The sequence below is a fragment of the Maniola hyperantus genome, chromosome 22 (assembly GCF_902806685.2).
Source record: "Maniola hyperantus chromosome 22, iAphHyp1.2, whole genome shotgun sequence".
NCBI lineage: Eukaryota > Metazoa > Arthropoda > Insecta > Lepidoptera > Nymphalidae > Maniola > Maniola hyperantus.
In genome coordinates this window covers 3,162,579-3,186,438 of record NC_048557.2, presented here as the reverse complement: position 1 = coordinate 3,186,438, position 23,860 = coordinate 3,162,579, and the positions used below count along the sequence as shown (strand labels likewise).

Genomic DNA, 23,860 nt, shown 5'->3' with positions numbered 1-23,860 from the left:
TTGATTTATTTCAGGTTAACTTACCCATAATTACAAGTCAACATGAATAAAAATAAGATACTAATACATAAAATAATTTATAAAGAAAAATTCAATGTCTAGTACCTTCTCTCCGGCACTGGTACTGCCACATGTCTTTCACAGCAGTGCCGAAGATAAGGACAGTCATTTCGGGCTGCAATCATCTGCAGAATGGTGTTGGGGCTGTCCCGCGCTCTGCTCACCAACGACGCGCACCGCTTGCGTACAGTAGTATAGAAGCAGTCGATGCGCGCGTCCGCAAACATGCCTGAGGCGCTGCAGAATCGGGGCAACCCCAGCAACATTCTGAACGCATTGTTGTAAAGGACCCGGAGGTCACTGTATCGTTCCTTCGTGTAGTTAACCCACAGGCTGCACGTGTATAAGGACGTACAATACGCTCTAAAGAGCGTAACTTTAACACCGGTGGAGCAACGAGCAAACCTGCGGGCTATCATGTTTGCTCATATCGACAGTGCCCTCCGTTCCCGTTCAACATCTGCATCATCCTTGAGGTCGGTAGTAATCACGTGCCCCAGGTACCTGAACTGCTCCACCGTGTCTAAAGAGACGCCAGAGAGCAGCACAGGTGGTACATTCTGAGGACGTTTTGTACCGGCGGCCTCAAAGACCATACATTTACTTTTTGTAACATTGTATTTCAAGCCATGACAACCTGCGTATTCCTCCCAAGTCTGTACTAGGCTCCTCAGTCCACAAATCGACGCACTCAGCAGCACCATGTCATCTGCATAACTTAAATTATTGACGCAAACGCCGTCAACATGGCAACCGACACGCCGCTGCTTGCTGAGTGCGACGATCAATTCATCCATATACAGGTTAAATTAATTATGACGTAGACATCCGATAAGAAAGGATTTTTGAAAATTCAACCCCTAAGGGGGTAAAACAGGGGTTGGAAATTTGTGTAGTCCACGCGGACGCCAGAGGTCAATGAATGTTGCGTAAGTAGGCCATTAGGCATTGCGGGTTTGAAAAATACTAAATCACTAAAACTACAAAATGAGGCAAATGGTTATTGGTATTGGATTGTGTTTAGGTAGTACCACAATAACGCTAAGTTTTTGCTAGCGTTCTGGTTACACCCTGTATTTAGTGTAGATAGACGAATTGTTGGGTAGTTATAGATATTTCGGTAGAGAGTGATGTAACATTGTCAGCTCGCAGGTACGAGCGCGTGAATTTGTTGCGTCACGTTTTATAGCTAGGGATGTGACATTGCAAACATCGATAGAATAAAATATAGAATCAGGAACAAGAATATACAACGACAAACTAGAAAATATACTAGAAAACTAAAAATATGAATCGATAGCTAAATATTTCCCCGTCCCTACACAATCGATTGGTGTTAAGCCAAGTAGCGGGTGCTCGGTAGGCTTTCATTTATATAAGGTGTTTCTTATCTCCTCTCAATAAGAGCTGTCAGCTTCAGGTCTCTGAATGGGACGATCTGGATTCACGCCCCAAATGAGAGGATGAACCATAGTTTTGTCGCTGGACTATGAGCGAGTGTGCGAGTACGACGCGCGATTTCTCGCACCGAGCAACGATGGCTAGAGTCATACATATTTTAATCCCTGCGTCAACTGCGCAAATGTTTACCGCCAACAGACCATCGCTAAGTGGCTTTTTTTCTGTGATAGGTCTTGTCCCGACGATAAACTAGTGAAGCAATAAGAGCGTTTAGTTACCTATGGCGAAAAAAATTATTAAAATAATCGATAGCTAAATATTTCCCCGTCCCTACACAATCGATTGGTGTTAAGTCAAGTAGCGGGTGCTCGGTAGGCTTTCATTTATATAAGGCGTTTCTTATCTCCTCTCAAGAGCTGTCGGCTTCAGTGCGCTGAGCGGGACGATCTGAATTCACGCTCCAAATGAGAGGGCCAAGCCGATTGTACACCTTTTGTGTGCAACCCTTTTGTTCGATTGAGCCTGGAAATTGTTATTTGAGCGATTTGTTCTGACAACGTGGTACGATGTTACTGTTTATGATGATTACATGATCGTCATAAGTTCGCGCAAACTCTCTTCAATATTATAAAGATATATATTGTTAGTTATTACTTATTAGAAATAACACCGAAGACCATAACATCGATGTCCGATAGATAGATCTTCTATTTCAGGTACGGAGAAGGAACTTATAAACAATTTGTTAAACATACTTAGATAATCTTTAGGCACGATCTTCAATAAATGTCACGAAAGGCCGTGAATGCACTGTTAACTTAATAACAAGGTTGACAGATAGATTAAATAATTTGTACGTAAAACCACTCATTTTTTTTATATTGACTAACAAACAAACGCACTTTTGCATTTATAATAAGGGTAGGGCACTGATTAAGCTTGTAGTTCCTTGTATCAGAAAATGTTAAAGACAGAACAAAAGTGTTTGAAACAAAAAGGTCGTTCTTTATTTGGAAATCAATTTGTTTTCCACAGCGTAGCAGGCTTTTCGGACTTGTACTTTTTAGTTCGCAGTCTAGTTAACAGCTGGTCTCTTTTGTATTTTACAGCGAAAAAACCCGTGGGAATTTAAAAGTACATTAGAGTAAATTCCTCTTTAGTTAATTAATTCGGGTCTCTGTGACCGGATCTTGTTGCTCTTTTGCTGCAAATAATGTAATAGCTTTGTTTTAGTGGTAGTAATTATAGTCCGCGACAGGTCAAGATAGCAATATTCGAATTTTTCAAATGACAACTAAAATATTTATCTTCTAAATATATAAAAGGAAAAGGTACTGACTGACTGACTGATCTATCAACGCACAGCTCAAACTACTGGACGGATTGGGCTGAAATTTGGCATGCAGATAGCTATTATGACGTAGGCATCCGCTAAGAAAGGATTTTTGAAAATTCAACCCCTAAGGGAGTGAAATAGTGGTTTGAAATTTGTGTAGTCCACGCGGACGAAGTCGCAGGCATAAGCTAGTACTGGAATAAATATTTTAGTTTACAGTTAAAACTTAACACCTAAATTGCTTACTTAGGTGTTAAGTTTTATATTGTCTAAAAATTTGAGTAATTTGAAATAAGCTTTTTGGCTGATATTTTTCGGGCCACATTTGAAGCACTGATTTCATTTCTTGAGCATTTTATTTCAATGATCAGCATACATCCATTCTTCAAAGAATTCAAATAACAAGACTATCCTCTTTTGTGTATCAGTCGGTGACGCAACTGTTACGAAAAAAAAAACCAAATAATTCGCAAACAATTTTGTCTATTATGAGGATTCCTTCTAGGAAATACATCACAGGCACAACAATTCCTATATAATCCTAACAAAACATCTGACTTGTGACCTTATTCCGCAAATGATAGAGCTCATTTCAGCAAATCACATAGTAATAAGAGGAATTGCGTAGGAAAACAAACGAATGCGAGGAACGTAATTTTTCAGGCACCCACAGACAATTTATATCGCGAAAGGGAAGTCAAAATACCAGACCTTTAAAGATTATTTTCAGGAATAGAGTAATTCCGCTCCGCGCTGTTGGATTTGTTGAGAATAAGGGGCTTTTGTTGCATAATAGCGTCACAAATCGAGTAGATAAATTCATTTCGAAGATACGTAGTCGATTATAAAGTACTTATTATTTCTATGAAAAAGGAGTCTGATATCTAGTAATGTACTGAACTGTTCAGTGCTTTCAGATTTTTCGAGGGGATTAAAGAATTCTTAATACGGTATTTTTTTTTAATTCATACAAGTTAGCCCTTGACTGTAATCTGACACGGTGGTACCTAAGTGACAGTGCAGTCTAAGATGGAAGCGGGCTAACCTGGAAGGGGTATGGCAGTTTTTAATAAGCCTATGCCCCTTTGGTTTCTACACGGCATCGTACGGGAACGCTAAATCGCTCGATGGCACGACTTTGCCGGTATGGTCGTATTAACTAACTACAGCTGAAGCCTTCTACCAGAGTACCAGACCAGACCAGAAATTTAGAAATTATAAAATTCCAAATCAAACCCAGGACCTCCCACTAATAAGACCACAGCGCTTACTACTGTACCAGGGAGGTCGTAAAATATAAATGGTACCTATCTGATGTCTTTAATTTACCTCGTATTCTTGGGGTCTAGGTTTTATGGTGAAAAGAGCTCCATGCTTGAGAGTTCTCCTTAATCTTTTCAAAGGTGTGCGAAGACTGACAATCTTCACTTGGACTGCGTGCTGGATTATGGCCTAAGCTCTTCGTGTACTGAGAAAAGACTCGTGACATAGTTCACGACAGTTAGGGAACTCCTAACAAAACGTTGAGGCATCGACGTCATTGGCAGGCGTCAAATATTAGTACATAGCCCTATATTTTTCTTTGATTTTACGTTACCGTTGGCCTAATATTTGACATATCGTCGACTAGCTTATGCTCACGAATTCATCTGCGTGGACTACACAAATTTCAAACCCCTATTTCACCCCCTTAGGGGTTGAATTTTCAAAAATCCTTTCTTAGCGGATACCTACGTCATAATAGCTATCTGCATGCCAAATTTCAGTCCGATCCGTCCAGTAGTTTGAGCTGTGCGTTGATAAATCAGTCAGTCAGTCACCTTTTATTATTATTATTATATATTATTTGCTCTCACGCCCGTGTACAAAATAGATACATATAAAGGCCAAAAAAGTTTATAATATACTTACATACATAAAAATAAATAGACCTACATAAACATTACATACATACATATTTGTACCGGGCGGAGGATTACACCCCGGCAGGGGAGACCAAACGGCCGGGGGTCAGGGCGACAGGTGAAGAAATCGGCGGACTATCCTAGCCGAGTCCAGCAAGACCGCTTTTTGCATCCTGGCTGCGAGCGAACTGCCACGGAACCCCAGTCGCCTCAGATGTTGAGCGAGGCTGACTGGGATCAACCCATTCGCAGATATGACGATTGGGATGATTTCAGTGGACTCCACATGCCACATGTCGGAAACCTCGTGAGCCAGATCGAGATATTTGCGCTTTTTCTCCGTCTCAGCTCTCACGAGGTTCTCGTCATACGGAATGGTGATGTCCACCAAAAACACCCTCGACTGTGCCCGGTCCACCACCACGATGTCAGGCTTATTCGCTAGAATAGTCCTGTCCGTGATGATGGACCGGTCCCAATAGAGCCGGACTCCGTCGCTCTCGAGTACCGGCACCGGTGTGTACTTGTAATACGGCAGCCTCTCATCCAGGAGACCGTACTTCAGAGCAAGCTCTTGGTGAAGGATTTTGGCTGCTTGGTTGTGTCTGTGCAGATACTCAGTGTTGGCAAGCGCTGAGCATCCCGAAAGCACATGTCTGAGTGACTCGCCGGGATGGCGACAAGCTCGACAGATGTCGTGAGTGCCATCCTTCAGAATGTACTTTCGGTAGTTCCGCGTCTTGACCACCTGATCTTGTATCGCACAGACAAAACCCTCGGTTTCCCCGAAGAGGTCACCAAAGCGCAGCCACTGCACGGACGCTTTTTTATCTACGTGTGGCTCATTAAGAGCTTTAAAAAAGCGTCCGTGCAGCTCCTTCTCCCTCCATACGGCCTCCCGGTCAGAGGTGCTAAGTACCATCGGTTTCTGCCACTCGGTTTGGGCTAAGGATAGTGGGGTGAGTCCTTTATCACATTCTATGACCTCTCTATGCATGGGGGACCCCCTCATCGTCTCAAAGTAGGTTCTGAGGTTGGCTATCTCCCGGTTATGCATGGTCTTGACGCTCAATACGCCTCGACCACCACACTTCCGGGGGATATACAACCTCATCACAGACGATTTTGGGTGGTGCATGCGATAAAGAGTCATAGTTGTGCGGACTTTTCTGTCCAGGGCGTCAAGTTCGGTCTGAGTCCATCTGAGCACGCCAAAGGTGTACATGAGAACGGGCATGACCCAGCCGTTATAAGCTCGGACTTTATTGGCGCCTGACAAATAACTTTTACAGATTTTTGTCAGACGGCCAAAAAAGGCTTCGCAAACAGACTGTTTCACGTCCGTCTCTTTTACCCCTAGCGACTGTGACATGCCCAGATACCGGTATGACTCGGCTTCAGAGAGGGTTCTGATGGTGGACGGCTCGAGACTCATCTCAGCCGAATGAGTTACCTGTCCCCTTTCCACATGCATGACCGCACACTTGTCCAGCCCAAGCTCCATCCTGATGGAATTGCTGAAGTCAGTGGTGACATTCAGCAGCTCCTGCAGGCGGGTGGCATTGGGTGCCAGCAGTTTGAGGTCATCCATGTAGAGAAGGTGAGGCACTTTTGTTCCTCCTCTCCGAAACCGAAAGCCTGTCCCCGAACCCTCCAGCAGAGTGCTGAGTGGGTTCAGAGACAGACAGAACCAAAGCGGGCTCAGACAATCACCCTGGAAGATACCCCTTCCTATCCTTATCCGGTCATCGGCAGCCGCCAACCGCTCGCCATGGAGACACAGAATCGTACTCCATTGCCCCATGCATGCCCCGAGGAAGTCTCGAACTGTACCATCGACTTTGTACAGCTCAAGGACCCTCAGGAGCCATGAATGGGGCACCGAGTCGAATGCCTTTCTGTAGTCGATCCAGGCAGCGGAGAAATTCCGACGGTTGCGTTTGACCAGTTGGCCCGCAACGGAGTCGATGAGAAGGAGCTCCTTAGTACCACGACTACCGCCCCGACATCCGTTTTGAGCCCCAGATATGATGTTATTCTCGTCTACGTGACGGGAGATCTTGAGGCTCAAAACGGATGTCAGTGTCTTGTAGATGGTAGTAAGACACGTAATGGGACGGCACTTAGCCGGATCAGTGGTATCGGTGGACTTTGGAGCTAAATGAGTGATCCCAGTAGTGAAAAGGCTCGGGAGTGCCCTCTGCTCAAGAGCCTCTTGAAATTGTCGAGCCAAGGTCGCATGGCAAACCGAAAAACCCTTCAGCCAGTAGTGATGCAGTCCGTCGGGTCCCGGGCTTTTCCAGTTCGGGGCCCGCCTTACTGCACCAGCTACATCCTCCGCAGAGATGGCGACCGGGTTCATCGGCTCTATTGAGGCACATGCTTCCTCTACCGCCGCAATCCAAGGGCCCTCCTCATGCTCCACCTCCCTCGACCACACACCCCGCCAAAAAGTGACGAGGTCGGCCGGGTCTGGTCGCTGAGAAGTAGAGCAGACTGCTGGGCACTCCAGTCTTTTGTAGAACCTTTTCTGATCACTCAAGAAGAGGCGATTTTGCTGAAATCGCTCGACTCTTTCCGAGTATCGTCGGATGCGGTTCCCCCATGCAGCGATTTTCTGCTTCAGGTCGTCGATGCGCTCTGTTAGCTTTTGCGCAATATTGGGCTGGTCCAACCTGACCCCACACCCATTAAACGCAACTCTAACAGAGCGCACAATCCTTGGCCTAGTATTGCCCGACCTGAAGCTTTGCAGTCTGCCAATGAGGACTCTGGCCAGAGTGATACGGCGTTCTATTCTCTTCTTCCAGGCCGGTTCCGCGCTGCGCCTTGCAGCAGCAGCACGCTCCGGTCCCGGAGTCTTGACACCGATAAATCGGTGCACGGCGAGCGCCGCGCCGAAGAGGATAGAAGCCGTATCACCCAGGCCAGTGCTGCTTTCCAGATGTTGAGGCAGCATTTTGTTTATGGCCTCAATGACATCCCGCGTCGCTACATTTAGCGTGAGTCGGGAGAGCCGCGGACGATTCTCTAGAGGAGCGCTCCGGATTTCAGAAATCGCCTCTTCTAGAATCCCTCTCATCCGCTCTATATCCAGGGAGACTGTTCCTTCGGTGTCTTCCTCCACAGGCAAATCTTGTGAGATGGTATTCGTCTCTACGGGGACAGGCACCGCCTGGGAGTCGATTTGCTCTGTGGCTGGTGCTGACACTTCTGGAACAGCCTCACGTCGCAATCGTTCGAGCTCGGTAGCGTTAAAGATGTTCGAGCGCTGAATGTACCGAGCCCGGTCTGCCAGGTTTTGTTCCGTGACAGTTAAGTTCGGCTCGAGCAGCAGGAACTCGCGGTACATTGCCGCTCGGTAGCCAGTCCGTCCGGTTTCCCCTCCCGTCGCCCTGTAGTACGCACGCATGACATTCTCGTTCATGAGAGACGTCCATCTCATGCGGCGTACACCACCAGCGGCGGGCGCCGAAGATTGGGCCCTGGTGGACCCTGTCGGAGCCAAGCCATCTGGTGGGGATGATGGATGTGTCGACCGGCTAGGTGGCGGTGCCGGTCGACTGATGGTACTGGCGGTATAATTGGCGCCCAACGTGGGGCCCAACGAAAACACCACAAAGAAGAAAGTCACTTGAATATGGATGCAAATATGCTGTATGAGCAGCTTTAATGCAGGAGGAGGGTGCAAATGATCATCCTTCCAAATATGCAAGCCGACTACTTACGTCAGCCAAATTCGCTTTCGCGAATGCTTTCCCACTCGCACACTACTAACTGCACTGTTCTACAAACACGTCATCGAGTAGCCGCCTACGCAAGAAGCGGGGATCCGCGAGTATAAAAGAGCGCGCCCGCCAGTCCGAAAATCATTCTTAGCCTAGCGGCCGGTCTTAGAGCGATAGCCACGCAGTCCTCTAAGACTGGTATGGTTAAGGAGTGCGGTAGCTACCTGCAGCCCACTCTGACAACCAGTTGAGGTTACGAACGCGATAGCCACGCAGTCCGTTCTTCCACCTCCAGCTTAGGATCCGATTTTGTCGTGTACGTTTATTTGTTAACTATTATGTAAGGGAAGAATATAGATTTACTACTCATCCTCGAGTTTTACTTTTACCGCCCCTTATAATTAGTAACGACGAGGACTGCGTGGCTATCGCTCCAAGACCGGCCGCTAGGCTAAGAATCGGATCCTAAGCTGGAGGTGGAAGAACGGACTGCGTGGCTATCGCGTTCGTAACCTCAACTGGTTGTCAGAGTGGGCTGCAGGTAGCTACCGCACTCCTTAACCATACCGGTCTTAGAGGACTGCGTGGCTATCGCTCTAAGACCGGCCGCTAAGCTCGGAATGATCTTCGGACTGGCGGGCGCGCTCTTTTATACTCGCGGATCCCCGCTTCTTGCGTAGGCGGCTACTCGATGACGTGTTTGTAGAACAGTGCAGTTAGTAGTGTGCGAGTGGGAAAGCATTCGGCGGGCGCGCGGACGGTGGTTTGTTACAGTCTCCCCCTCTGGTGCTCGGTAACGTCCCGTAAGAGCACCAGGAACATCTTGAATTTTCCTTGGATGTCCTCGTCGTTGAATGGGTACAATGTGCGTTGGAACTTCCGTGTTTTTCCATAATTACACATGGTCCGTCTTGGCGAAGTGGAAATTTTGCTGACGTAAATGATCGACTTGCATATTCGGGAGGATGATCATTTGCATCCTCCCCCTGCATTAAAGCTGCTCCTACAGCATATTTGCTTCCATATTCAAACGATCTTCTTCTTTATAGTATTTACGTTGGGCGCCAATTATAAGGGGTGTTGTTTTCATTGGGCCCCACGTTGGCGCCAGTGACTTTCCCTCAATTGAGGTGGATGAGCGGACTGCGTGGCTATCGCGTTCATCACCTCAACGGGTTGTCAGAGTGGGCTGCAGGTGGCTACCGCACTCTTTAACCGGACTGGTCTTGGAGGACTGCTAAGCTATCGCTCCATTGCCAGCCGCTAGGCTGAAAGTCGGATTCTAACCTCAACTGGGTGTCTTATTGTATGTATGTATGTATTATTATTATTATTTAGATTCAGGATCAAACCGAGATTTCCCTCACTCTGGTTCACTCTACCCATGATCAGTAGTAGGCCATCAGTGATGACTTCAGATGATATAGATACAGATTATCCCAAAAACTTGAGTAGGTAATTAAACTACTATTTACCAAGTTTATTCTGGCCGTATATTTGCGTAAGAAGCAGAGAGGCCTAATAATACCCCTCGCGAAGTTTTATTGATGAGACGGGGTTAAACCGGGGTGATAACAAGTTGACAAGTTTCCAGCCAACTTGGCCACTTGAGGCAATATTAAATGTTGGAACTTGGTCGGACTTTCAGTTCCGAACTTATCCACTTGCCCGAGGAGTTATGGAGCGATAAATAATGCGATTTTATCCTACGAATATGGTAAATGGTCATGCGTGAAAGATTTTTTATTTTTATTCAGATACAAGTTAGCTCTTGACTGCAATCTCACCTGGAGGTAAGTGACGATGCAGTCTAAGACGGAGCGGGCTAACCTAGAAGTAGTAGGCCGGCAGTTTTTAATAAACCCATGCCCCTTTGGTTTCTACACGGCATCGTACCGGAACGCTAAATCGCTTGGAGGCACGGCCTTGCCGGTAGGGTGGTAACTAGCCACGGCCGAAGCCTCCGAGATCAGACCGGAAATTATAAAATTCTAGCCCCCTGCCAGGAATCGAACCCGAGACCTTCGACTAATAAGATCACAGTGCATATCAATGCGCCAGGGAGGATTAGGTTTTTGATATAGGCAAATACCCAATAGGCTACTTGACAATTTTTTTAAGTTGGTCTTAAATGGTTAATATTTGTCCTATTATATCAAAAAAATTAACACTATATTTTTTTGCGCCCTAAAAACCGTAAAACTTTAATTTAAAAAAATATTTTTCTTAGACAGGTGAAAACACTGTCGGCCATGTTTGGCCGATAGATTATCTGTGCTCTGACGTCATGCATTTGTAAACAACAGTATAACCACAGTGGTTATACTGTTGTTTACAAATGCATATATAAACTGCATATATAATAACCACCACAACCACCCCCGACCACCGATCAGAAGGCGGACGTCCTACCGGCTAGGCTATCACAGCTTTTTTATAATACTTACTTAACTAGTTACTAGTATTTATTACATTCTGTTGTATTATCAATGGTTAACAAATAAACTATTAATAAACTTAAATAAAAAAAAAAACATTAAATTAAAACTAAAATAAATTAAATTAAATCTAAAACCTCGTCGAGACCACCGCAGCGAGGCATTGTACCCAAGATGCTGGCAGCATTACCCCTTTGGATGGCCAAACTAATTCTTTGACCAAGGTAGCTGCCAGCTCTCGGGTCCCCGGTTGACTCGATAACTCTTTTCGCAATTTCTTCAAAAAGAGCTCGAGCCCCCAGGCCCCACGGCCCCAAGGTCTCCACACCAAAAGGCACGAATACGAAGCTCTAGTTATACTTACAGTCAAGAAATAAGTTTTATTTGTTTTAAATTTATAATGGTGATAGTTTCGAAAGTTGGAGCAATCAGCGAAGCCAAATAAAACGCGGAGCGAGTTTGTAAAACATCTTAATAAAGATCCTGGTTCATTGGTTTTTAATTACACTACTCTAGTATAGCGTTGCCAGGCGTCCGCATAAACCCGGACACAGTCAGGATTTTTGGTTGTACATACGCGGCCACATTAGACGGTGTCCGGCCTGTCCGGCTTTTGTTAGGCTTTTCAAAGAAAATAATATTTTTACATTTTTCAATAACACTACCTAAGTAAAGTAAAGAATAAATAGGACGGTTCATTAAATCGTATTGTTATTTTAAAAGAATCTAAGAAAATTAATTACCTACTTATAGTTTTGTTTAATTTTGTTCCCCATTGCGAAAATCAATAGTGAAAATGAAAATGAAATGAAAAATGAAAATCTTTTTTATTCGTATAAACTTTTACAAGTGCTTACGAATAGTCGGATGCATCTACCACTGGTTCGGAATGCCTTTCCTGCCTTAGTAGTAGTGATGAATGATTATTATTATTGAAAAAGAAGATTGATTCATTCAGTTTTATTGTTTTTCATTAGAATTTTATTGTAAAAGATAAAAAAGCCTTGTTTTACTTAAGTGTGAAAAAAAATTGTCGAGTTATAAAAAATTAAGACTAAAATTAAGGTTGTCCGGCCTTTTTACCTAAATGTCCGGCTAAACTGGCTGGTCTGTCCTGCTTTTCGGTGTTAAGTTATGGCAACCCTACTCTAGTACAAGTTTTTCATCAAAAGTTGAGGCGGTTTCCATTATGCAAGCCAACCTCCATTCCAGGGTAAATTTAGTTTTAATCCCGGAACAAAAGCCCGCTCATGAAAGAGATGTTGGTTCATACTTTTACTATTACCGTTTATCTATCTATCATCATCATCATCACATAGGCCTTAGACATAGGATAATCTTCGGAACGGCTGAACTTAAATTTTCCGACATAAAAAGTAGCTTATGTCACTCTCCAAGTCTTTAACTATACCCATGCAAAAAAATAGGTCAATCAGTTGCTCCGTTGCGACGTAATTGAAGAATAAACCAATAAACCAGCAAACAAACACACTTTTGCATTTATAATATGGGTAGTGAGGATAGTGATAGGTATAGGAGTGATGTAATATAGGGTAGTGATAAAAATAGACAGAACCGTTATAGAACTTAGAAGTACGAGTATGGAAGTATGGATTACTAGCTGACCCGCCCCGGCTTCACTCGGGTGGAATTTAGAAAATCGAGGTGGTGGTTGAATTTCCAAAAATCCTGAAATACACATTTGTTCATTTGTTACCGAAAATACAAATTACCTACCAATTTTCATGCAAATAACTTGAAAAATTACGGACTTTCTTACAAACTTTCATCCCCTATTTAACCCCCTTAGTAGTAGAATTTCCAAAAATTGTGAAATACGTATTTTTTTATTTTTAACCGAAAGCTTAAATACCAATCAATACCATTGATTTAAATTCAAAAATGATGGACTTTTATACAAACTTCCATCCCCCATTTAACCACTTTTTAACCCACTTAGAAGGTAGAATTTCAAAAATCCTTTCTTATTGGATACCTACTTTTTACAAAGAACACACTCTCAAAATTACATGTCTCTAGGACAAGCGGTTTAGGCTGTGCGTTGATATATAGGTCAGTCAGTGAGTCAGTCAGGACTTTGAATTTTATATATAGAAAAAGAAAAAGAAGATTACGACATTTTCGAGACCGGTTACAGACCACTATTTTATAACTCACAAGATTCCAAGTCAAAAGGTGACAAGAAAAAGTAAGGGTGATTTTTAACCCTCTGTACGGTCGCTAATTCACTGAGCGGCGGGAGATCTGACTGGGGAGGACAAATGCGGCTAATAAATCTCTACTATCATTTGGAAGATATTTCTTACTTCTGTTTCTTTATAAACTACATTTTAGTCAGTAATTCTATTATCTCTCTTTTTTAAAGGAAGATTATTATCACCTAAACACTTAGGTACCTACTATTAGACACAACTTTTTTCCGCTGGTAAAAATGCAATTACACATCCCGCACAAGGGCGGGTATGTTTGTTGGTTTGTTGGTTTGTCCTTCAATCACGTCGCAACGGAGCAACGGATTGGCGTGATTTTTTGCATGGGTATAGTCAAAGACCTGGAGAGTGACATAGGCATTTTTCAAAGGTGTGTGAAAATCTACCAATCCGCACTTGGGCAGCGTGGTAGATTATAAAACCCTCCTCATTCTGAGAGGGGATCCGTATTCAGTAGTGAGCCGGTGATAGGTTGATGATGGCCTCTATGACATCGAAAAGCTCTTCAAAACGTAACGCGAAATAAGCTTTGTATAATAAACTAGCATACGCCCGCGACTTCATGTGCGTGGATTTAGGGTTTTAAAAATTCCGTTTGTTCTCTTTGATTTTCCGGCATAAAAGTAGCCTATGTCACTCTCCAGCAAAAAATCACGTCAATCCGTTGCGCCCCTCGCGCCTCTCTACCCGCCTTCCCGCCCGTCGCCTTCATTTTATTTTCGTGATATCTCCTAAGATATTATTCTAAATGCAATGATACAAAGAGCAATGTTGGTCTAAATTAAACACTTGAGATGACGAACAATTTTATTTTGATATGGATTTACTATTATAGTAAAAATACTTTTGAAAGTAAAGCTTTGTTTTAGACCACATTTCAAAATCATAAAACTCAAACTTACATACATTAACTCTTTATAATATTAGTAATAAATAAAGTGAAAAGTAACAATCTTTCAATTTGCCGGCTCGAGCTTTTGTATCTGTGAACAGAGAAAATTCTTAATCCAGTACAAAATTGTTGGAAAAATCCACCGCCTCGCGACAGTCAAAGGAGATTCGCTCCTTCGTAAATTACCACCACCCTGTACATCCATCTTTTTGTCGAGACTCACAGCTTTCTTGTTCAGCCAACACGAATATTTAAATTAAGAGTCATCATGATCAACCCATCGCCGGCTCACTACAAAGCACGGGTCTCCTCTCAGAGTGAGAAGGGTTTGGCCATAGTCTAGTGCATCAGGTAGTCGGATGGCTGTGTGATGGATGCCGATGGAAGTGGCTGAATGAGGAAGGCCGAGGACCTGGTGGGATGGCGCTCTTTGGGAAAGCAGTGGACGTGCGCAGGTTGAAAAGATGATTATTTCAAATCATCTCATGATCAACTCAATACTGAGCACGGGTCTCCTCTCAGAATGAAAAGAGTTTAGGCCATATAGTCACGCTGGCCCAATGCAGATTGGCAGACTTCACACACCTTTGAGAACATTATGGAGAACTCTCAGGCATGCAGGTTTCCTCACGATGTTTTCCTTCACCCCAGGTTCTCCTGCGGATCTCCTCATTTCAGATCTTATCCTATCTTAATATTATGACGATGAGAAGACTTGACTCAATTTCACAAGTTAGGTAATAAAACAAAGTTAAAGTTGGATCACAGAGGCGTTCCCATAAATCTGAGATTCCATTACTCTGGGCGTTGCTATTGAACGCGCAATGTATCCCAGTTTTTGTGAACTGGATCCCTCCTGACTGATTGACGCGCCATCTTAGACGCAATTCGGTGCGACTTAGCCGCTGATTGGCAATTTGTCTACAGAACACTGAGTTTCTAGCCTATTTTTCTGACGTGAAGGCAGTAAAGATAGCTGGATCATCCATCCTTTTTTAATGGTGTAAAAAGAAAAAGGAAATAAAAAGGATAATAAAAAGAATACCCGGCTGAGTTTGTTGTTGGCTTCTTCTAAGACCTGGGCGCATTTAGAATCCTTGTAGCTTTAGTTTAACGTAATGGATTATCACCACTACCTATATCATCTTACAAATTAACAATTTTGACCATCAGTAAGCGTTACCTATTCTAAATAATTAATTTGACTTTGACTTTGACTTTGGAGCTCTTATAATCCTATAAGAGTCTGTCAGTCAGTCTGTCTGTCAACACCCTTTTTCTCGCATGTAAGTATCAAGTTGAATTGATCACAAATCTTTTGAAGTTGTAAAAAAATGTGCCATTACATTATACAATTGGAGAATATTGGGTACTTCATGTTGATCTAGAATCATGAAATTTGGCATAAAGCAAGGTTTCACAGCACAAGTAAAGTAATTCTATCAAAAAAAAAATTATTTTTTTGCTATTACAAACATACAGTACAGATAATTATTTTGGGTATCCTTCCAACGCACAGACCCCCCCTTGCGCGAGTCCGACTCGCACTTGGCCGGTTTTTTTCTCTATAATCAACTCTTGCCAGAATGGTTTTGTTTTACACTATCGATCATTCACTGTTTGCGATATTCCTCTAAATGTTAAGAAATAAAATGTATGTATTATAAACTCTGGAATCTGGAACATAGACTTAGAGTCCCCGCAGACCACAAACTTGCTATCGGCCGATAGTTTGGTCGGTTTCTTAATCAGTATGAAGATATGTAATGTTATAATTTGCGCACTTACATACATCTTCATACTGATTAAGAAACCGACTCTTACCTATACTAAATAATAAAAATATTTCATAAATCCAGAACAGTTGTTGTTCTACAACTGGGAATCCTCGAAAAAAAATAAAAAATTTCCACACAAAAAGTTTGAAAACAGTTGCGCTCAGCGCCGGTCAGAAAAATTCCAAATGCCAACTTTACATCTACTCCGACCTCTCACACGCTGTTTTTGGAAATTTTAACTTTTTCAAACTTTCCTCAGTGATGAGTTAGTTTTCAATAGCATACTATCTAGGGCATTCCTGTTTTGATGCCTCGCACACCCGCATGTCACCCGCGCTCACCCACACCGGGCTAGCAAGGGGGTTGTGGGGGTGTGCGGGGCGTTCCCTCCCCGATTTGATGATTTGATGTATCTTGTATTTAAGTTTGAACCATTATTTACGGGACAAGCTTATAAAACTACAGTCACACCTGCGCGTCGAAAACGCGGGATGTGTATCATCGCATATGTGTGCATGCCGCCATTAAACGAGAGACGACCACCACGAGAAGAGGCTCAAAGCATCCCACGATATTAAATCGTACCTGCATTACATAAAACATGCACAAATTCGAGATTACAACAGTCACGCAGGTCCTTGTGCACGCAGATTCGCGTCGTGGACGCTCCCGCATCCCGCGTTCATAAAGCGCAGGTGTGGCCGTAGCTTTATTCTTCATTGGACCGGCCGCCAATCAGTTATGCATTTTGAACCCTCAAAATTCGGGACATACGGCATTTTAAATACGAACGCCACTCGACCTGATTCGGGCTCGATTCGAAAAATTTTAAAACAATTTTTAACCTACATTTCGGCGCCTGAATAAACAAAAAGGCTTCATGCTAACTCAAATGTTATGTATTCAATAGAATTATGTTTTAAAAATGCACAATAATTTCGGAAGCCTATTTCTTTAATGGGACAAAATGCAGGGTTGCCAACAAACGATTCCCAGATTGGCCTATTTTGAGAAAAATAAACGATTTAGTGATCAAGCTGAATAGTGAATAGCTTAAAGAAAAATGAGGATTTAACAAATTCAATTAGAATTAAGTGCTAAAAGTGTTAATCTAGCTCAGACTATGTCTCTCAAGATTAAGCAAAGACCTTCGTCAAAACTCGAACTTCGACAAAAGTCGTGGAAAAATAGAGATTCGTACATCTCTATTTTTCCACGACTTGAAAAAAGAGTTTACTACCTATAATTGGCCGAAAATATTATTACTTCATCAAAGATTTGTTATCAGTGATATAAATAATGTATTTTAACATACATATATCGTGGTAAAATATTTTGAGGATTCAAAAGCATGTACAGGTTTTTTGAATAAAAAAATATTCTGTTCTATTCCATCGGTTTTTCGGACTAGGTAGGTATGTACTGCCACCCCAAGGTGCTGAAATGGCGACCTCGCAACCCCCCCCCCCCCCCCCCCCCACTAGGTGGACAGACGTCATCAAACGAGTCGCAACGAGCCGCTGCATTCAGGCGGCGCAAGACTGTGGTGTGTAGAAATCCTTACAAGAAACCTATGTCCAGCCGTGGACGTCTCTATCGGTTGACGACGATGAATGCGTTATCGAGATTATAAATCGGATCAACCTCGGTACTTGCTACAAATTATTTTGTCCCTTAAATCGGATCAGTTCATTTCTTTTGGATATCAATAACGCTGTATTAATTCCTTACATTACACTCCCGAAATAGGATTCCGCAAGAAAAAGGTTCAGCCATGAGAATTAGAGAGAGATTTATGAGGAAAATGTTATTCGAGATGTGATCCGGGGATATCAAGATGTCGCCCAGCCTCCTGAGAATTAATTCGCTATAAGCTTTCGTGACATATGGGATATGATGATTTGTAATCCGTACCTAATACATTACTTACTTATATGATTATAATATCATATTGTGTGTGAATAAGTGTTATTGGATAGTTTCCAAGAGTCATCTAGTTAATGTACACCATCATGCCACGGTCTTGCGGCCGCCTGAATACAGCGGCTCCCTACTACCTACTCGTTTAGTGTCGCCTGTCTGCCTAGTGGGGGGCCTTTCAATGATGCGATTCCCGGTGATCATTCAAGGTCATCATTCAAGGTCATCATTCGACCACCTTGGGACCACAACGTCTATCGGTTTTTGTTTTCAATTCCGTACCTCAAAAGGCAAAAAGCAACCCTTATAGGATCACTTTCTTGTCTGTCTGTCAAGAAACCTATAGAGTACTTTCCGTTGACCTAGAATCATGAAATTTGGCAGGTAGCCCGGCCCGTTTTTTTCTATTGTTGAGTACAGCCTAATAATAATTTAGTAAGTGCAATAAAGAATTATGAATTATGAGCGTGTAATCACGTATCACAAAAAATCATAGTCAAAGTGACACAAGAGGCATCCAAAGCAAAAAACACGCAGTTGAAATTGCGAGTTGGATTGAAAAAACGCGACAAAAATGATCACACAAAATCCTGTGAGGAGAAATGAGTTAAAAATTTCTAACTATGAAAGCTCTATGGAACAACAAAAACTATGCAATTTGGAGAGTCGAAACGGGAAGGCTCCCATAAAAGGGCAAAAAAGCGGTCAGGTGCGAATCGGACACGCGAACCAAGGGTTCCAAGTCGTACAAGAAATAGCACTTTTTTGTGATGTAGATCATAAAGTTAAGTCTACCAATCCGCAAATGACCAGCGTGGTAGACTATGGCCAAAACCCTTCTCACTCTGAGAGGAGACCCGTGCTCTGTAGTGAGCCGACTATGGTTGATCACGATGATGATGAACCATAAAGTCACGGTTTTCGAATACACATTTCCCTTTACTTGTGATATAAGTTGATAACCTCCCTGGCGCAGTGGTAAGCGCTGTGGTCTTATTAGTGGGAGGTCCCGGGTTCGATTCCTGGCAGGGGTTTGGAATTTCATGATGTCTAAATTTCTGGTCTGGTCTGGTACGAGGCTACGGCCGTGGCTAGTTACCACCCTACCGGCAAAGCCGTACTGCCAAGCGATTTAGCGTTCCGGTACGATGCCATGTAGAAACCAAAGGGGTATGGGTTTAATAAAAACTGCCATACCCCTTCCAAGTTAGCCCGCTACCATCTTAGACTACATCATCACTTACCACCAGGTGAGATTGCAGTCAAAGGCTAACTTGTATCTAAATGAAAAAAAAAAAACAACATTGCTGCCAAATTTCATGATTCTAGGTCGACTGACGACTCAAGTACCCTATAGGTATAGATTCCCTCGGCGGGTATTGATAGACACGACAGACAGATAGACAGACAGCGAAGTGATCCTATAAGGGTTCCTTTTTCACTGGAGATACGGAACCCTAATAACCCAACATACTGGCGAAAAAACACTGTGAACATATTACACGCCTGAGACAAAAGGCGCCGTAAATAAAACAAAACTTGACGCGGGGCCGTTGATATAGGAAACCCAAAGATATACAAGAGGTGCGAATTATGATGGAAAAGTGTCCAAAATTAAAGGCACATTCCATACAGATGGAGTAGAGTGGAGCTCAGTTTTATGAACAAGCGCTTAAACTCTGGTTTAGGGTACCGTTGAAATTGGTATATTGATAACTAGCTTATGCTCACGACTTCGTCCGCGTGGATTACACAAATTTAAAACCCCTATTTCACCCCCTTAGGAGTTGTATATTCAAAAATCTTTTCTTAGTGGATGCCTACGTCATAATAGCTGTCTGCATGCCAAATTTCAGCCTGATCAGTCCAGTAGTTTGAGCTGTGCGTTGATAGATTAGTCAGTCAGTCATTCAGTCAGTCACCTTTTCCTTTTATATAAACTAGCTTATGCTCGCGACTTCGTCCGCGTGGACTACACAAACTTCAAACCCCTATTTCACCCCCTTAGGGATTGAATTTTCACCTTTCTTAGCGGATGCCTACGTCATAGTAGGTATCTGCATGCCAAATTTCAGCCCGATCCGTCCAGTAGTTTGAGCTGTGCGTTGATAGATCAGTCAGTCACCTTTTCCTTTTATAGATTTAGATTTAGATGTGTTTTTTGTATTTAGCTATTTTGTTATTACGTAAGTAGGTACCTACCTAGTTTTAAGGCTAAAATAATTTGTATGTAACGGCATGAAATAGTTTTGAAAAAAATTTAAGTTGAAAATTTTACGGACCTATTGATAACTTTGTACCTTTGATTTTTGTAGTATCAATGGTAGAGAGGCGACAAATTGAAACCGAATTTCCTGTGAAGATTGCAAAAGCGCGAAAATGAAATAAAAAATGGGACTTCAAAGCGCCTGGGTGTGAAAGGGCCTTTGGATGCTTGCGACTGACGTTTTTCGGGAAATAGGGAGAAACAAAGAAATAAGGAAAACCTGGTTAAAGTATCATTATAAAAGGTACAACTGTAGGTGTACAGAAAGACTTGACATCCACTTGTACTTGCAAGCAAAAACAAGTTGCAGTCTGCCAAAATTTTTGCTATTAATGGCTCGTCTAGTAATACAATGAACCAAAAGCTTAATCCATACTAATATTATAAATGCGAAAGTGTGTCTGTCTGTCTGTCTGTCTGCTAGCTTTTTTAGCTAGCTAGCTAGTTTAGCTGCTAGCACGGACCAACAGTTTAACTGATTTTGATGAAATTTGGTACAGGGTTAGCTTACATCCCGGGGAAGGACATAACCAATCATAATATTTAATATTATCATCATCGTTAGCAACCAATAGAGACTTATTTCTGGACATATAGGTCTCTTGCAGAAACTTCCACCCGGTGCGGGCGAAAGTGGGTGTGCGTGGCGTCCCCCCGCCTCATACCCCGATTGCCATCTAGACCTATCGCGGACTAGATCTGGTAACCAAGCATAGAAATTCAAAAATTACTAACCCGATCTCGAGCACATTTCCCTTTCGACTCCCTTCGGCGGTGTTCCCATTAGATTACAACATGGTTTTCTTTAAGACCAACAAATTCCTGAAAGGCCGGCCACGCATTGGCGGTTCCTGCTGGTGCTGCAAATGTTCATGGGCGGTGGTGACCATTTAAGTTGACCCACCTGCTCATTTGCTCGCAATTTTTTTATGTTTAACCTAGCTGGTAGGTCTGGTGGTAACCAATTAAGTACACAAACTAGAAAGTTACTATCCCGATCTCGATCGTAATAATATAATACAATAGAGGCTTATTCGCAATTCGAATCTATCCGGTTGGTGATTCTAAATCCGCTCAACACGTGGCTGTTGTTGCGCACAGACTCGCTATTTGCAGTAAATAACGCGGCTTTCAATGAAACCCGCCCGCCGCGTTCGGGTCACTTGTCCCTTTCATTAGCGTTTTGAAGTCTTTTTCTGTTAATTGCTCTGTGAATTGGGATAGAGTTTGTTTTTTGTCTTTTTAACCGACTTCAAAAAAAGGAGGAGGTTCTCAATTCGTCGGAATCTTTTTTTTTTTTTTAACCGACTTCAAAAAAAGAAGGAAATTTTTAAATTTTTAGTGTTTGTGTAACGAAGTCGGTTTTTATTTTTTTTGTAAATTTTTTTATTTATTTAAGTATCATAACTCTATGACTAAAAGTTAGCCTTTGACAGCGATCACTCTTGATTTTAGACTGTATCTTAACATGGGTTATTCTGAAAGGATATGAGAGTTTTATTAAACCTAACCTATCTTGGTTGGGTGATTCTAAATCCGCTCAACACGTGACTGTTGCGTACCTACAGCTATTATATTGTGTGGTACCGGCGCGCTATTTGCATTAAATAACGCGGCTTTCAATAAAACCCACTCGCATTCGGGTCACTTGTCCCTTTCATTAGCGCTTTAAAGCCTTTTTCTGTTAATTTCTCTGTGAATCGGGATGGAATTTGTTTTTTTGTCTTTTTCATTTGACAAGTTTGCCTTCGACTGCGATCTCGTCTGGTGCTAAATGTAGTCTAAGATAATAAAGGGTTATCCTGCAAGAGTTTTCTTAAACTTGACCTATCCGGCTGGATGATTCCAAATCACGTGTCCCTTTCATCAGCGCTTGAAGCATTTTTCTGTTAATTTATCTGTGAATCGGGATGGAATTCGTTTTTTGTCTTTTTCATTTGACAAGTTAATAGTAAAGGGAGGGTGTGAGAATTTTCTTAAACTTGACCCGGTTGGATGATTCCAAATCACGTGATTGATGACTTAATCAGCGCTTGAAGGCTATTCCTGTTAATTGCTCTGTGAATCGGGGTGGAATTCGTTTTTTTCTCTAATTCAGCTAGTTGCTAAGTATAATAATAAGACAAACCAATTAATAAAAAGTAATTGATTTTCTTTATGTTTACAGGTACTTTTATTTAACTTTCTCTACTTACAAGGCTGGATTAAGAAACCAAATATTATTCAGTAAGTAATAAGTAATTCTTAACCACCATCACCTATACTATAGAGGATGGTGGTAGGTACCATAGGTGGATAGGTATCCATTCATTCATCATCATCACCATGATCAACCCCAACGCTACACAGTATTGAGTACACTCTCAAAATATGATCATGATCTCTATCATGATCAACGCATCGCCGGCTCACTACAGAGCACGGGTGTCCTCTCAGAGTGAGAAAGGGTTTAGCCATAGTCTACCACGCTCGCCAAGTACGAAATGGCAGACTTCACACACCTTTGAGAACAAATGCAAACATATGCAATAGTTTTTTGAAGTTACTTTTCAATGGAATGAAATCTACTTGTTGGCTGTTGCAAGTGTTTACATTGTGCAAATGACTTGCCAGAGCTGACCTGCAAGTATTTCGCTTTAGTATTTCAAATTACAGTGCGACAAAGCTATTTTGGCGCGTGGCGAAAATCGGAACTAACGTTGCCGTCAAGCGTCCCCTTTGTTTTTGTTTCAATAGTCTTAGAGTTTGTTCTCCAACAGCGCCCCCCTGTCAATATCATTCAAGTGCCAAAAGAGCCTTGTCGGACTGGCTCCCCGTGAAATGATAACAAGATTTATTCTGGACGGACAAACAAACAAACAGACCGACCAGAAAGCGAGTTGATAAAAACCTGTTACAAATGGTCAAAAATTAAACTTCGTGCAAATATTATAAGTCATTCATAAAACTTTCAAGCCAATCTTTCAATAGTCATGGAACAGTATAAAGTACTTAGAGTAGTGCATCTCTTTTCCTCCTTCTATAAAACTTTGTTGGTTCCTCACTCGCTCCTCGTCTATTTCTTTTTGCAGCCATTCCCTAATTTCCCGCCTTTTATTATCTTTCCTCCATAGCATTCAATTGGCCTTCTTAACGGCCTGAATTGGTGTTTTTAAAATTTTGCTCTGTAGATTTTGAATTATTGGTGATTGACTATAGAAATCGTTTTCTTTTTTAATTTTTGGCTAAATTAGGCGTACCCATTTAACTATTTTTAGGGTTTCACACCCCAAGGGTGCCGACGGGCGGGACCCTATTAGTATTTACTATTTAGCCTCCGCTGTCCATTCGTGATTAATTTTCATGGCAGTCATTTTAAAAAATTTAACAAGCTGAGTTTGTTCTTTGTTGTTAAAGTGGCAACAGATACATGTAGAGACTAGAGAGAGAATGAAAATTTAAAGAAATGACTAATGAATGAGTTTAAAATTTTAACTCATTTCTTGCTCGCAATCGTAGCGAAAGGAAAGTAAATTCCAATTTCACCATTACAAATTATTAGTGTACGAGACACTATCAAAAATTAACGGAATCCTTATAGATCACATTCCGCTGTCTGTCTGCCAATAACATGTAGTGTACCATGGATATATCTCCGACACACTTCACACTTTAGCGTGGCACATAAAACGTGTGCTGCCATCTAGTTCGTGAGCATGTACTAACTTTTAGTTGATCTCTATGATGAATTTAATCCATCACCTCCGTTGTCTATCTCTAAACTAAATTTAGAGTATCTGCATCTATTTCTTTTTAACAAAGCTAAAGAGGGACAGAACATGAACTTTACATTTATAGACTCTATATTTTAGTGCACGCTACAAATCTAAACAGTAGGCTCGCGACTGTGCGCTAAAATCACGGGTT

General features: G+C 42.3%; 2 protein-coding genes across 2 annotated transcripts in view; one reads left to right on the top strand and one right to left on the bottom strand.

The window, feature by feature from the left end:
* brat (brain tumor) overlaps positions 1–23,860 on the top strand; it is a 545,260-nt gene that overhangs the window by 25,669 nt on the left and 495,731 nt on the right. The gene's annotated exons all lie outside the window — the stretch shown is intronic.
* LOC138403889 (uncharacterized) lies at positions 486–9,332 on the bottom strand. Its single transcript, XM_069506013.1, has 3 exons — positions 9,202–9,332; positions 6,084–8,273; positions 486–831 (listed from the first exon to the last, which is right to left on the bottom strand). The coding sequence occupies exons 1-3, from the start codon at positions 9,330–9,332 to the stop codon at positions 486–488; spliced, it is 2,667 nt and encodes an 888-aa protein (XP_069362114.1).